Below are 15,441 nucleotides of genomic sequence, written 5' to 3' on the forward strand. Positions count from 1 at the left end.
ATAACACACGGGAGCCTGTGGCTGCTGCTCCAGTGTTCCCACCAGAACAGCTAGGGAAGTGGGGGCACTTCCTGGGGTGGCAGGCAGAGCCCAGGCTTCCTTCTCTGGTCCCCCAGAATTTCTGTGAACTTCCCAACAGTCTAGAGTAAATACCTCTCTGATTAAACCAGCCAGCCTGGATTCAGTGGTCTGCTGCCAAGACCCCAGGTTATTCTGAAACCCAGTCCTGCTGTCTTCATGGGGAGCCAGACCCGAGAAGCCGGTCTATCCAGTTAATGGCGTAGCCATGCTCCCGGAGAGATGTTCTGGTATCCTGACAGAAAGGAATTTTAGATGCTAGGGAGACAACGCAGAGTGGGTCAGAGTCCCAGCCTCTGGGTCACTGAGAATGGGCTCCCCAGTGTTGCTGAGGGACACACTTTTCCCCCTAGGATGGGTGCTCCTCTGTCATGCCGCCTGCCCTGTACTCCCTGGCTCCCGGGCCCATCTCAGAGGCCACTGCTGCAGACCAGCTCCCAACATCATGTGGGGCCTTTGCAGCCCGGAAGGGACTGCCAGGCATAGCAGCAGCTGGTGCAGCCATTGCCTTCTTGAATCCCGGCCCCTACCTGACAAGGTCGCCTGAGCCTCGGGGACATCTGTATGTTTTACTGGGCCTTGGCTTCTTCCCCCAAGCTGTCCCAGAAATCTGTCTCTCTGACCTGCTTCTTCTGAATGGAAAAACCCCTGACAACAAGGGTGTAGGGTGTTGGCCTTGTGCCTGCCTTCCACAGGCACCCACTGCTCAGGACACCATGGCCAGGCCTCGCTGAGCTCAAGGACAGAGCGACACTGAATGGCACCGATTGTTCTCTGCACCCAGAGCCCTCTAAAGGAGCAGAAGCACCTCATCTGTGCACAGTTTAGCATTTCACATGCACACAAAGCCCTCGGTGTGACTACACCAGCAGTGCCACCCCTGAGGGGCATACAAGGAGCCATGCCTCATGGAGACAAGGGGTGCCCTGGGGTCTTGGCTCCTTAGTCTGTGATGGTGGCTGCTGCCTCCAGAGATACCAGAGGTTTCCCCAAGAGAAAAGACATGGAAGACACACATGGGGGGTAGGGGTTACCCTGCCTGGAGTATATGGAAGATGCTCCAGGTCAGAGCCCTTGCTCAGCCTCTAACACTTGTGACCTGCTGAGTCATGTGACCTCCCTGAGCTTCAGTTGACTAGTAATGAGTGCCTACCTCATACGATGAAATAGGATCTGGTTTTTCCATGCTTCACGTGGCCTCCTAGTGCCTGGCACAGTGTCTGGGGAACATGTCCATGCAGGGCAATGCACCTGGCTGGGCCCAAACTGTGGATGGTGTCCTGGGCCCTGCTCTGCCCACCTCCACTCTGGCACCCAATGCTCTGGGCTGTGAGCAGTCCAGCAAACACATCCTGACAGTTCAGCACACGTTCCTGACCTCCAGGAATTGCCCTGAGCTAAAGGTGGGGTATATGCAAGGTCTTCTTGTGACCTTGAACATACCACACCCACCCCCCAGCTTGCTTTCCTTCCATGTCCACCCACACTTGGGGGCGCAAAAAGCCCCAGCTAGGAGGTGGCACATCATACTCCAGCCCCAATCATACTCCAGCATACTCCAGCCTACAGAGTTGGAAGTTGGAGACAGGGCTCAGCAGGGAAAAAGCACGGGGGTCAGGCAGGGGTGTGGAGTGGAGAGGATTAGGGAGAGACAGAGAGGAACACTGAGGTGATGGTCTTGTGCTGTTGCCAAGAAAAGCCTGGAGGGGGCGCCTGGCTGGCTCACTCACTCCATATAACTTGTGACTCATGATCTTGGGGTCAGTTCAAGCCCAACATTGGATGTGGAGCCACTTAAAAAAAAAAAAAACTGCCTGGGGGGCAAGACCCGCGGGGTATTCAAGACTCGAGTAGCACAAGCAGTATCAGTTGGAACAGACTCGGCTCCTTCGTGCACACAGCTGGCCACACCACAGGGCCACAGGGCCATGGCCCACCTCTGCTCTTGGGTTTCTGTCCTGAGAGCAAATGGAGTTGTTTGACCCTGCTGCAGAACTAACAGCACTGTAAAGGTGTGAGCTTCCCAGGTGAGCTGTTTGTGTGAACTTTTAGTGACTTCACATTTCCACCACAGGCAAAATCTAGTCCCCCATCATAACCCCAGGGAGCTGGGGAGCGCCCTGGACCCCACATACATATTCATATGCTTTAGTGCTTCTGTGAAAGGCCTCAGCACAGAACAGAATGGAAGTAAAGGGTCGAAGGGTTAGGAGTCTAGAGCAAAGGTCGGCTGAAAACACAGAGTGACAGGGACTCTGGGACACAGCAGAAGGGGGTGCTGGAATGGCCAGGAGGGGCTGGGAGCATCCCAAAGTGCGGTTGTGCATAAAGGACAGGAGTCTGGGAAGTGGCAGCCAGTCCCTGGCCCACTGTGGGCCCCTCGGGCCTTCCCCTTCTCTCTTCCCGCATCCAGCCTGGGAGCCTGGTGCCCTGGTTTATGCCCATTTTCCCATCAGAGGCCTGAGGCTCCCCGGAAATCCTACAGAGAGTGTCTGAGACAACAAACAGGACAGGCTGTCAGGGCTCACAGCTGCCTTTTTCCTTTAAGACTCTCCCGCGCACCTTGTGTATGAGATCACATGTGTGTGGGTGTGTGCATGTGGGTGTGAGCAGTGCATGTGCCTGTGTGTGTGTGGTGGGTGGGGGTGCACATGTGTGTGTGGTGGAGGCACAGGTGTGTCGGTAGGCGTGCACAGGTGTGACTGTGGCGTGTGTATGTGTGAGAGAACAGGGGCTGCACGAGGCCATCTGTGCATCCCTTGCTCTGTCACACTCGACAAATAAATAGCACCAAGGGCAAGCACAGAGAGCCATTGCCTGAGCCCCTCAGGAACATCCGCAGTGCTGCCCGAGGTGAAGAGCCAGCACAGCCGCTGGGGTGCCCTGGGCAGGACCCAAGAGGGACTAGGACCTGGGGTTTCCTCCTCACTGGGCCTCTGCACACATTGCTGCTCATCCTTTTTACAGAGGACTTCGGAAGGAGGCAGGAGCTGCCCAGGTTACCCGCCAAAAGGTAGGCAGAGCGAGCCAGGCCTGTCTCACCAGGCCAGACTCTGATGCCTGGCTCTAGCCTCCCAGCCACCCAGGTGGGACACCCCAGCACAGGCCCAATCCTCTGTCCCCACCCTCCACAGGGCCTGCTTTGAGCTCAGTGCCTTGCTTGGATTAATGGGGAAAAGCATGAATGAATGAAAACATTATCTCCCAACAAAGATGGAGATGGCATGGCCTGGGCTGGGGTCCCAGGGTGGCCTCTGAAGCCTCAGATAGAAGAGAGCTCCAAACAGACACCCCACCCCCACCCCTGCCCTCATCCAGCCCACCCCAGCCCCTACCTGAGCCCTGTGGGGCTGCACTGGACAGGATCCACTTGACCAGACAGCACCGCATCAGGGCCTGGCGGGTGAGCCGGGGCCTCTGCCACTTGACGCCCTCCTTCTTGCTTAGCGGTGTGCGCCCAGGGTCCCCCAGGAGGCTGCCATCTGACACCTTCATCGCTTCCTGCAGCAGAAACAGGTAGAGTAGCCCTGAGCCCTTGCTCAGAGAGGACCTCCAGGCCAGCCCCAGTCTCCTGGGCAAAATTGTCCTCCATTCCCCCCAGAGTCTTGCCCCAGATTCACTTGACCTATGACATGTGGCCTGCGTTCCAGCTGTAGGAGGAAGCACCCCTGCATGGGCACCAGTTCTGAGCAGTTGGGTTGGTTGGCTGGGACAATGACCACCAAGGTGGCAAGTTGGTGATATCTTTCCAGGGTTGTAGAGTTTCACATGTGCTACCTTGGTAGAGTCCCGAAAAGTATGTGGCTCCCTAAAGCAAAAATACAGACGTGCAGTTGGGCAAGTTCTGCAGACCCACGGCCCCAAACCCAGCCCCTGCATTGGTCAGCTCTCAGGCACAAGAAGCAGAGACTGACCCAGGCTGATGACAACGGGAAAGGAATTGGCAGCAGGGGAGGGCCTGGGCCAGCCACAGTCTCCCCAGAAAACACACAGAACCAGGCTTGGAAGACAAACCACAACAAGAGCAAGCAGAGGGACAGCCAGCCCTCAGCCACAGTCACCCCCCCAAAAGAGGGCAGTGAGAGCCCACCTGCCGCAGCTGAGCACCCTGGCCCCTGCTGCTCATGCTTCCATCCTGGGGGCTCTGGGCCTGGGACCCCCACTGGTCTCATGGCCCTGCTGCCCCTAGGACCTGGAGGCTGCTCTGGGGGTCTTCTCAGTTGAGTCCCTAGCTCTAGGTTCAAGGTTAAGAGTAAAGGAATCTGCAGTCCCAGCGCAGGTCATACGCCTCCTCCCTGGCTGCAAGAGGAGCCAGGAAAGCAAGCATCTGGACGTCAAGTCTCTCTCATGTTCTCAGTATGGCTTTCCTGAACACGAGGAAGAAGAAAATCCCTCCAATGTCCCCTGAACTGAGGGAAACTGGTCTGCTGCAACCCACAGGCTCCTGTTAGGCAGGAGAAAACTCCAGATGCTGCGTTGGCTCATGGCTCCATGGGCCCAGTCATGTTTAGAGCTGGACAGTCTGCCTCCGGGTCAGCTTTTGGTGAAGTGGCTGCCTAGACAGGGTGACGTCCACACCCCTTAGCCTGATTTCTGGGGCCTTCTCCGTTGCAAGTGCTGCCTCTATAGCTGTCATCCTCCAAGCCACCCCCCAGACATACATGCTCAGCAACACCCTCCACATTCCTTCTCTTCTCCGAGACTTGCCCTGGCAATGGGCGGGTTCAGCGGTGCCTGGAGCTGCAGCGAGGGCGAGCACACACTAGCCTGGTGGGGCAGAAAGAGAGGGTGAGCAGGGGTGGCCAGGGGTCTCAGGGTACCAGAGAGGCTGAGGGACGCCCCCTGTACACACATGGCACACACATACTAGCACGCGCACACATACACATAGGTCCTGCCCTGGCTGTGTCAGAGAGGCACCTTCTCCATTATTAATGATCCTATTCAGGAGAGAAATGGCTTCAATGAATAAAGCCTTTATTTCTGTCCAGGAAGGGGTAGGGGGAAGATGGGCAGCTGGTGCTCCATTACTTCATCAGTTCTTTGCCGTAGGCTCTGCAGCTGGGCTTAGCGGAAAATGTTAGAAGGAAAAACTGCAGAGGGCCTCAGAGCCTCTATTGGGACCAGGAGCTGTCATTTGGAGCCCTGTCTCTCCCAGGACAATGCTGGCGGTGCTGGCTGGCAGGGGCCGTCCTCGTGGAGCCCGTGGCTCGTCATGAGGATTGTCGTGCAGACCAGGCCTAACTAATGGGGGAGAGACCCGGATGGGGGCCTCCAGGAAAGGCTGGGAAGACCCACTGGCAGGGCAGAGGGCTCCGGCTGTGCCTTTTATTCTGGGCCTCAATGCGGTCTCATCATCATGACAATCCCACAAGGTAGGCCCCACCACTCCCACTTTAAAGAAACGAACTCCAGGAGAAGTCGGGGGCACGCCAGGGCCTCTCTGTACTGTGGTCTCCTGGTTCCAAAGTTCAGGTGGTGCCAGGCGCAGGCTGTACCGCATAGCCTTCCTGGGGCCAGGCCCCGGAGGCTGAGGGGTTCCCCAGGCCCCTAACCATGTCAGAGTAACAGTCTGCGAATGTCCAATACTCTCCCGGACCACGGAACCCCAGTATGTGTGTCTTCCCTGAAGCAGGGGGCTGGGCGTAGTGGGGGCAGGAGCCCTTGAGCCCCCGGGCAGGGTCTACGATGGCTTCCCTCTGTGAAGTGGGGAGGGGTCCTCACGGAGGATAGGAGGGCCCACAACGGCTGAGATAGGCCCCACAGTGGACGACTGCCAGGAGGACCATGGGGAGGGCGGGAGGGACACGCGACCGCAGGTCATCCTCAGGAATATTTGGCCCTTGTCTGTCTGGGAGAGGGTCCGCCTGGGTTGTCTGGAAATGTCAGTGGCCACTCTGGGCTCCCTGCTCCTGATTTGGAAGCTCCCAGGCATAGAAAGAAGGGAGCCCTGAGAGGTGACACATCCACCCCTTCACCCCAAGACGCCTCTGTTCTAAAAGGCGATAGAATTGAAGGGAGCTGAATCAGTGAGCAAACCCCAGCTTGAATTAAATCTTAGCTCCTGCTAAGAACCCCCAGTGGCTTCACTGCATTTCAAATAAAACCCCAGTGCCTCTGTTCAGTCTACAAAGCCCCCGTCGGGTCGGCGGGGCACCCCTGACCCTAACAGCCCGCCCCGTGCTCTTCACACACACCAGGCAGCTCGCCCGGCGTCTTGGCCCCGCTGCCCCTCCGCCCGCAGCCTCCATCCAGGAGCTCTCTACATCGATTCTCACAACCACACGTGATTCCACAATGATCTCAGTCAAGTTTCAAATAAAAAATACCGACATACCAACAAAAAAGAGTATTCAATATATACACACACTGGAAAACTTCAAGAAATATTTACAAATGCCTAGATGAAAGTCCCCTGATGTTCTTCTTAATTTAATTGAGAATCCTCTCCCCCCGCTCCTGCTTGATCCTGCCATTATTTCAACAGCGGATGGAGCCATCCATGTTCCATCCTCCATGGGCCTCACGGGGTGGCCAGGGTTGGATGACAGAGACCGATGAAGCCAGAGGATCTGTGCCCCGAGGTCACACAGAGTCCCCATTGGCACACTTGGCACGTGTGGGCATTCCGGGCTGCCAGGGACCTGCAGCCTTCTCTGAGGCCCACGCGTTCCCTGGAGGACAGAGGCTGCAGGTGGGCAGGGCCATTCCCTGACAACCCAGAACTGAGACTGGCGGCACCTATGTGGCCAGATGGATCGGGGTGGGTTTCAGCTCACATCTAAGTCCAGGTCTGTGGGGAGCAGGGGAGGGACAGAGAGGACACCAAGCTGGTGATGTACCTGTGGACCAGGCACTGGGTTAGGTGTGTGGAGATGCTGTCTTATTTGATGCTCACACCAACTTATTGAGGTTCCTTAGACCGTCCTTCAAATCCCCCAGCTGAAGCCCATATCTCAGAATAGGTTCTTCCTCACACCCTCTTACCACGCTTGCCTGGAGCCCCCGTGGTCTGTGTCCTCTCGCGCAGGGTGAATGGGGAGTCAATCTAACTGTCCAACTTCAGGTGTGTCCTGGTGGGCTTTGGCTGGAGGATATGGGTTCCTGGGGGTGGAGCTGTCCCACTGGGCACCTGGGAGATGCTCCCATCTGGTTCAGGAGTTAGACTCCAGGAGGTGTGGGAGGAGATGCCTTGACTGCTCCTCTATCTCCATCTTGTCTTTTACAGGGATGGGGTGTGGCCTCAGCTCAGAGTCTCTGCAGGCCACATGGGGTGGGGGTGAGGTTTAATGCTGGTGTTTTATTTTCATGGCATCCTTCCCATTACCTTCACCTTCATCAATGGCTCCCCCTTTCCATTTACAATAATGATTTAGAGATCCCCCTTTCAATGAATTTATTGAAATTTAAAATGTGAGTGAAAGAAAAAATAGAAAACAATCACACAGATTGTGGTAGATAAGGCAAAGTCAGTGAAGGCAGAGTACCAACAGCCAGGAAGCTTGGAGACAGGGGGGCCCGATCGATGCAGCCATGCTGAGACCCTCGGGTCTGAGCTGTCCCAGACAGTGGTCCCTGGCTGCCTGTGATATTGAACACTTGAAATGGGGGTAGTCCAAATTGAGATGTGCCATCAATGCAAATAGACACTGGATTACTTAGGGGGCACCTGGGTGGCTCAGTGGTTGAGGATCTGCCTTCGGCTCAGGTCGTGATCCTCAGATTGAATCCCACATCGGGCTGCCCACAGGGAGCCTGCTTCTCCCTCTGCTATGTCTCTGTGTCTCACATGAAAATATAAATAAAATCTTTTAAAAAAAGCCTTACTTAAAAGAATGTAACATAGCTTATTAATCATTTTATATTGATAACCTATCAACATGATAATATTTATACTGGGTTAAATAAAATATATTAAAAATAATTTCACTTAAAAAACTTTCTTTAATGTGCCTTCCTGAACATTTAACATGACACCTGTGGCTCACATGACACTTCTATTGGCTAGCACTCTTCTAGATGGTTCTCTGATCTGTCAGTTGGATGGTTTGGGGATGCCTCCTCCTGCCAGGGCTTACCCTGACCCCAACTCTTCTCTCCCTCTCAAGTCCCAGCTAGAGTCAGTCAGACTTGTCTCAGAAAGGTGGCCCACTGGAGAGTGGAGGAAGGGTGGAGGACAATGAGGTGGGAGGCCAACTTGAGGACTGCCCAAATCCAGGGGAGGAAATAGGGGTGCTGAGCCAGGCACAGACAGTGGGGTGGGTCGTGGAGATATGAGGGTATTTAGGATCTGCTGTAGATGTGGGTAGTGGTAGGGGGGTCAAGGGGTCCCCCCAGTAACTGTGACATCTGTCACCACAGAGGCGGAGGAGGCAGACAACCCATCATGCCTTCCAGCTGCCCCAGAGCAAGGTCTGGACTCTGCATGAGGAACACCATCAGCTGAGTGTTTCCACCACGCCATAGAGAGACGCCGGATCATTTTAAACAAACTACCAGGATCTGAGCTCAGACATCCCACCTCGTGAGTCCCCACCCCTTGCAGCCTCCTGAAAGGCCCAGTGGGCACAGCTTCATCTTGTGGGGCCTCATCTGATCAAGCCACTAAGAGTGTCCCGAGGCAAGACCTTCAAGCAGCCACTTCTGCCTCTGTGGTTCTTGTCAGCTGGGCTCCAGAGAACCCCCAAAGTCAAGCCCAGAGAAGGCTTGGCAGGGGTTACCTGTGGGCAGGGGGCAGCCTGTTGGGGGTTGGGGGTGCATGGCTGGAGGCCATGGAGGGTCCTGATAAACACTAGTTAAAAACATCCAGGCTCCCTTCCTCAGAAGGAATGTCATATGAGTAAATGCGTATGCAAAAGTGATTGCTAATTGTTCCCAAATATTTACAAGTATGGATGAGAAATAGCATGAACGGTTGCATAAGGACCACCAAGACCCACCGGATTCTGGCTCCGAAGACATGCTTAGCCAGGGAGGGGGATCTCAGGCAGGTTAATGTTATTTCAGGCCACCAAGTACAGTAGGAAGGGGTCTGCAAGTCGGCCAGACGAGGACCCGAGTCCCAGACTGTCATCTCCTGGCTAGGCTACTCAACCACACTGAACCTTTGTTTCTTCTGTAAAATAGGGATAATAATATGTCCTTATAGGACCAAGGGGAAGGTTAAGTGAGATGACATACAAAGCCCCAGCAGGAGCGTGATTATCAACATTCCCCATCCCTCTGATGCTGAGTAAAGTCTGCTGTCCAGAGAAAGGGACAGGCCAAGCGACAGCCCAGTGATTTCCAGAGAGACAGCCAACTCCCTCTGCTCAGCTGCTGCACATCAGAATCACCTGGGAGCTTCCCCCACATCTGGCTGTGGGGGGGCCGCATTATTTGATTCAGTGGGGCCTGTGCTGCTCTATTTTTATAAAGCTCCTCAGTAGATCTAAAAGTGTTGCTAGGTTTAGAGGGCTCATCCCACCAAAGGGGAAGTTCTCTGGGCCTTGCCTGTGGGAGGAGAGGATCTCAGGTTCTCAGTCTCCCTCCTAGGAGGGCTGCCTCAGAGTCTGGGCCAGCTGGGGACATGCAGATGTGGGGCTGCCTGCCCCCTGCCCCCAGTGCCATCCTGGGGGCCGCACAGCACAGGCTGGCTCCCCCAGCAAACACTCCTCGTTGCTCGCTCTATTTCCATCACTTGGGACAGATGGCAGGAAGTGGCAGTGGGCGTCGTGTCGTGCAGGCCCCGAGGATTTGGGGTGGGGAGGCTTTGGGGAGCCTCGATTCTCCACCTACCCCTGGGCACCTACAGCTGCTGGCCAGACAGCTAGCCTGGTGAGGGGGGAGCTGAGACTGTCCTGAGTCCCTGCCAACACCTGCACGAGCACACATACGCTGGAGCAGGGAAAGGAGGACCAGGTCATCCCTGCCCTGTGTCTGATGGCTGCCACCTGGGCTAGGACACAAGCTCCTCACCTGGCCCGTGCTGCCTAGGCCATGAGGGGGGCCTCATCAGCCCAGGAGTGGACTCAGCATGCTCATTGATGACATTCTCCTGTTGGAGTGCTCTTCCCAGGCTCTACTCAGTAAACAGAAAAGAAGTGACATTAACTCTTCAACCATTTATGGAGCTGTCGCCCTATGCCTGGGTTATGCTAAGCAGGCTGGTGTAAGATCTCATTTATCTAGGAGGTTGTGATATTCCCCCTCAGGAAAATGAGAAGACCGTGGCACAGAGGAGCCAACTAACTTGTCCAAGGACACACAGCTAATGCATTAACGAGGTGGGACTGAGCCCAGACCCTCCTGATGCAGAGCCAGGTTAACAGCTGATAAGGTACAGCCATGTTACCTCTGCAGGCCACCAACCTCTCCAATATCAAATGTTGGGGATGGGGCTCTGTGACAAGCCAGTGGGCATATGTGTGTACATGTGGAATGGGGCATGAGACCTGCCTCCTGGCACTTTTGGTAGTGTCCCCCACCTCTACTTCCAGCCCTCACTGGTCAGCACAAGGTACCAGTCTCAGGTGAGGGCCCAGTGCAGGCGCTGAGTGTATCTAAGGCCTAAATGGGAAGACTGAAGCTCAGAGAGGGGATGGACCCTGCCCAAGCTCACAGGGTCAACTGGGTGAGGTCGAGGATGGAACCTGGCTGTCTAAGGTCACTACTCAGAATGTCTGTCTTGAGAGAGGATCTTAAAATAGAGTCAGCGGGGGCATTGGGCACAGAGGCATGGCACCAGCAGCAGGTGGACGCAGGTTTACCCTTTGTTTGCCCTGGAGGCATGTGTTGGAGGTGGGGATGGGCAGCTGGGGGCAGGGGGCAGAGCTGGAATGAGGCTCATGAAGACCAGCGGCTGCTTTGACCAGCTGAGCACCACCCAGGCCCATGTCTGTGGGGTTAGGGAGCTGCTGGGCAGGGACCTGAGGTAGGAGACCAAAGATGAGAGGGTGGGCACTGGGAGGTGGGACAGGCCTCCTCTCGGCTGTCCTGCCTAAGCTCAGCTTAGCTACCCCCTCTCCAACTCTGGTGCCTGCAAGTCCCTTTGGTTCTCCTCCTGTCTCCCTGGATGTGGCTGCTCTGTGGCATCCTAGGACAGAGGCTGATCACAGCTGACAGATGCACCTGTTCAGAGGACACATCAGTCAGGTGGGGATAGGGAGCTGGGGTGGGGGAATGGCACCCGGTGGTGACCTGCTCCTCCCCTGTATCCTCCTCCCTGCCACCTGTCTCGAGGACCCGCTGACGAAGACTTGCCAAGTTCCCCCTCCTTTCTTTGCCTTGAAAACAAACAAGGTTGCAAACAAGGTCCCTCACAGTGGTCACATCCAGGGCTCCCTCCACAGCTGCTCCCGGGCGTTCCCAGAGCTGCCTTGGAGAGGGGCAGGGAGAGCAGATGGGCCCCAAGCCAGCCTGAATCAGCAGAGCACTTCCCACTCTTGTGGAAGATTTTGATCAGAAAAGAGATCCTGAATTCAAAAAGATGGGGGCCCTTTCCTTTGCAGCTCCGGATCTACAACCCAGAGAGGGATCTGCGGCTGGCTCAAGGTCACATGGCCTAACCAGGGGACCCCAGGTTACAAGCAGGCCACTCCCTGTTTGTAGCCTTCTCCCAGGAACCCCCAGCCCTCCCACCAAGCCCTAGGAAACTGGGCTTTGGAGTAAGTGGAGCAGGGTTCAAATTCTAGCCATAACACTTGGCAGCTTACAATCCAGGGCAGACATCCATTTGCTCATCTGTAGAGTGGGTACAATACCAAGAGCTACCTCATGGGCTGCCCAGGGATCCAGGGAGAGAATGCAGGGGTGTGGGGCCTGTTGAGAGGTCCGGCAGGGAGAAGTGGCCACCTTGGGGCTCCTGCCTCTCAGCCCTGCCCTTCTCTCAGACTCCACCTGGGCAGCAGCCAGAGCCACTTCACTCCCCATCTCAATGTGGGGCTTTGAGCACTTTGAAAATGGGTGAGCAAATTCAGGCCCACCTCCCACATGCACCGTGCAAGAAGGCTGGAAGCCCGGTAGGTAGAGGTTCCCAGTGAGTGTGACCTCACTCCCTAAAGACCTGGAACAGCAGCTTGTGCCTGCCACAGGAGACCCGCTGCTGCTCTCTGCTCCCTTCCCCTAAGAGCTCACGGAGTTGAAGCTGCACAAGCTGCTCCCCTCTTGGAGCCTAGGTGTCTGTAGAAGGGGAAGCGGCAGTGCCTGCTCTCCCGGGATGTCCACAAAGGACCAGGGACTGCACGGAGAGGCTGAGGGACTGAACACCCACGGGGTGTCATTCAGGGCAGCTGCCAACCATGACTGACGGGCGGCTGAGGGCAAAGGAGTCAGGCCAACTCCCAGCCTGTGCTCCGAACTGCAGTCGCCACCACCAGAGTCGAAGACTGTTTTTCACAATCCCCCTGGTGAGGAACCCAGGAGTGGCTTCCCTTAGGACCACTGCCCCTGCCTGGCCCAGCACCAGAAAGTGTGGGACCCGCTCCAGGCTCTGGCCAGGCCAGCCACAGGAAGGCCACCAGCAAGCTCAAGACACAGTGAGATCCCCTGGGGCTCAAGCCGGTTGTAGGGGTTACAGAGGGCAGTGTCGAGTCACAGTGGCCAAGGAAAGGGCCAGATGCACGTGCATGCAGCACAAGTCAGCGGTGGGCACAGTCACGGGGCATGCTTGTACCGTGCACACTCATACCGACGTCTGTGGATGCTCAGGACCCGTGATGGCTGTGGCGTGAGTGTGCAGTGTATAGCGTGTATGCCTGTAACAGGGCACACTCTGCTCCTGCCCTGGAGGTTGCTGGGGAGACTTGAGGTAATAGGACAGAAGGCACCTTGCAATGTGCCCTGTCACCAGGCTCAAAGGGTTTCATGTCATCACCTCTACTGATCCTCCTGGCATCCCTGGGAGGTGGCTCGGAGAGGGCAGGGGTGGGCCAGGCAGGCTCTGGGGAAGTGTGGCCTGGACCCACCCACAAGCTAACTCTGGGCCCCTTGTCCTTGAGGGGTTGGGGGCAGGAATCCACCTCTGCGGGGGTGAAGGTAGGGGGACACTGCAAGATGCCAGCCCAATATCTAGTCTTCCTTGCTCACAAAACCCTGATTTTATTTGAGGGCTCCTTTCCAATCCTTCTTTCTGCTTCCTGCTGCCTACACGTGCTGGCTGGAGCTCCAGCAGTGATGTTGGACTTTAAGGTAACCTCAAGGATGGGGGCCAGTGAGACAGATGGAGCCTGAGTCCCTGCTGACCATGCCCCCCCCCAAGCCAGCCCTCTCTGGCCTCCCTCCGGACTTTTGCATGAGAGAGAAATGCAAGCACCTCGTTCAATCCGCGGTTAGCCTAGCCGGCGTCCTGTCAGGAGCAGCCAGCTCTAAGCCCGAGGCTGCCTCTTCCTTCCCAAGCAGGACTGGCCCAAACATGTGAGGCGCTTGCAAGGCATCAGGACAGATTCCCTGAGTGTGAACTGTAGTCTGGGAACCGGCTTCTCTCCCTGTCCCTCGCTCTTCCTCACTTACTTATTATTCTTCAAGCCTTCCCGACACCCTCTACTATTTCTTGAACCCCGTCCCAGGCGTTCTCCTTTGCCTTCTCTCTCCAGCCTCCCACTAACCCCGTACAGCCCGAACCATGAGCATCGTGTGTCCTTGCTCAGGGGGCTCAGCGCCCACTAGGAAGTGGTGTTCATTAATTACCCAATTAATTAAAAGAGGCAATCACTGCTCACAGCCTTCAACCTAAGACACCGCCCCCCTTCCAGCACTCAGCCCTCCCCGACCTCTAAGGGCTGTGGGCCCCCCGGGGGGCTCGGGGTCAGGGTCAGCTGCCCTGACACTTGCCCCAGGGACTGACAGAGCAGCACCGGACACATGCTTGACCCCAGGTCCTCCCTTGTCCAGCTTCTATCCCCCAGACACCTAAAGCCTCTCCTGTCCAGAGGGGGGCCCCAGGCTTCTAGCCTCCCCAGATTGGGCAGCCCAACACTTACTTTTTCAAAAGTGACCCTACAGGGGACAACAGGGCTTGAGGTCAAAGGAGCAAGCCCAACCAGGCTCCCTGGTCCAGGGCCACCGAAGCCCTCCGTCCCCACCCCGGGCGAGCCCCCAGCCCGGCCGGCGCCTACCTTCGCCCGATGCATCCTGGGCGCCGGAGGAAACTGCTGTCGGCCTCCCCTCTTCGCAGCTGAGAGCAGGACTGCGGGGCCGGCTGGCAGCTGCCTCATGTTTGCTGGGACCCACACGTAATTGTTCCAGGCGCCTCCTCGCCCGCCCCCTGCCCACCCCTCCCGCCCCGCCTGCTTCTCCCCGCTCCACCCCTTCTGCTCTGCCTCCTTCCTCTCTCTTCCCCTCCCCTCCCTCCCCTCCCTCCCCTCCCTCTCCGACAGATCGCAGTCCCCCTCCCGGGCTCTCTGCCCCACTCTGGGGAGAAATGGTTCCTAATCCAACCCCCTGAGCCTAGCGAAGCCCCTTTGCCTGGCGCTGGGCTCTGCCCCTGCTCCTGCTTGCGGGGCTGGCGGCTCTCTGCCTCCCCCGCTGTCTGTCTCTCTAACACATGCTCCCTGCTCCCCTGCCTTGGTCACAGGGGGGTGGAGTGGGGGGTGCAGAGAGCTCCAGCACCAACAGGGTGTTTGGGGGGGGTCCTGGAGGGCCTCCCCTGAGGCTGTTCCGGAATAGGCCAGCCCCTTCCCTCCCTGCAGCCCCTACAGACAACCTCAGGCCAATTTAGTCCAGATGGGCTAAAAAAGGGATCTGGCTCCACTGAGGCTTGGGGTCTTCCTGGAGTCCCTCCAGCTGCCCTGCAGACATCCTCTGGCCACCCCTGGTGCTGGGGCATCCTTTCTAGGGTATCATTCTGGGTCTCTAACCTCACTGATGGGGGCTCACCACGGGAAAGAGTGAAGCCGCCAGGGCCACATTACTTGGGTTACACATAGGGCTCCTTCCAGCTCATTCATCTGTCCCCCCACACACACCCTCAACTGCCTCCCTTTTATCCTACATGGGGCTGTGCAGTGGGCAGCCCTCCTGTGCTCCTTGTATCCCAAGGCAGCCTGTCCCTCCAGGGCCCATCATCTGTCCCCACCTGGGTCCAAGATTGGGACCATATTAGGGAGGCCGAGGGACCTTGCCAAATCTCCTGGAGGATGGTAGTGGTGGAGGAAAGGAGCAAAGGCCCCTGAGTTTGGGAGGGGGATCCTTCCTGTCCCTCAGGAGGTGGACTCCTGGCCATTTGCTTAGCCCTAGGAAACTACCCAGGAGCCAGGTGCCCAAAACCTCCGCCAAGTTTCCCTTTTCTGCACCCTGAGGAACCAGCCTGTGCCAGCAGTTCCCATGGTAACAGAGCCTGAGACACCCCCCTCCTTTGCAGCATGCACGAGAGAATTTTCACTCCCC

At 56.8% G+C, this 15,441-nt stretch overlaps 1 protein-coding gene across 1 annotated transcript in view; it reads right to left on the reverse strand.

The window, feature by feature from the left end:
• Nucleotides 1–14,326, reverse strand: part of KCNIP3 (potassium voltage-gated channel interacting protein 3) — an 83,024-nt gene extending 68,698 nt beyond the window's left edge. Inside the window, exons 1-2 of the mRNA XM_038561397.1 lie at nucleotides 14,172–14,326; nucleotides 3,414–3,579 (exon numbers count right to left, since the gene is read on the reverse strand). Of these exons, the coding sequence (XP_038417325.1) occupies nucleotides 3,414–3,579; nucleotides 14,172–14,270 (265 nt within the window). The 5' untranslated portion in view covers nucleotides 14,271–14,326. The remainder of the gene's footprint in view (nucleotides 1–3,413; nucleotides 3,580–14,171) is intronic.
• Between the last annotated feature and the right edge of the window lie 1,115 nt (nucleotides 14,327–15,441).

Source organism: Canis lupus, chromosome 17, assembly GCF_011100685.1.
Source record: "Canis lupus familiaris isolate Mischka breed German Shepherd chromosome 17, alternate assembly UU_Cfam_GSD_1.0, whole genome shotgun sequence".
Classification (NCBI taxonomy): Eukaryota; Metazoa; Chordata; class Mammalia; order Carnivora; family Canidae; genus Canis; species Canis lupus.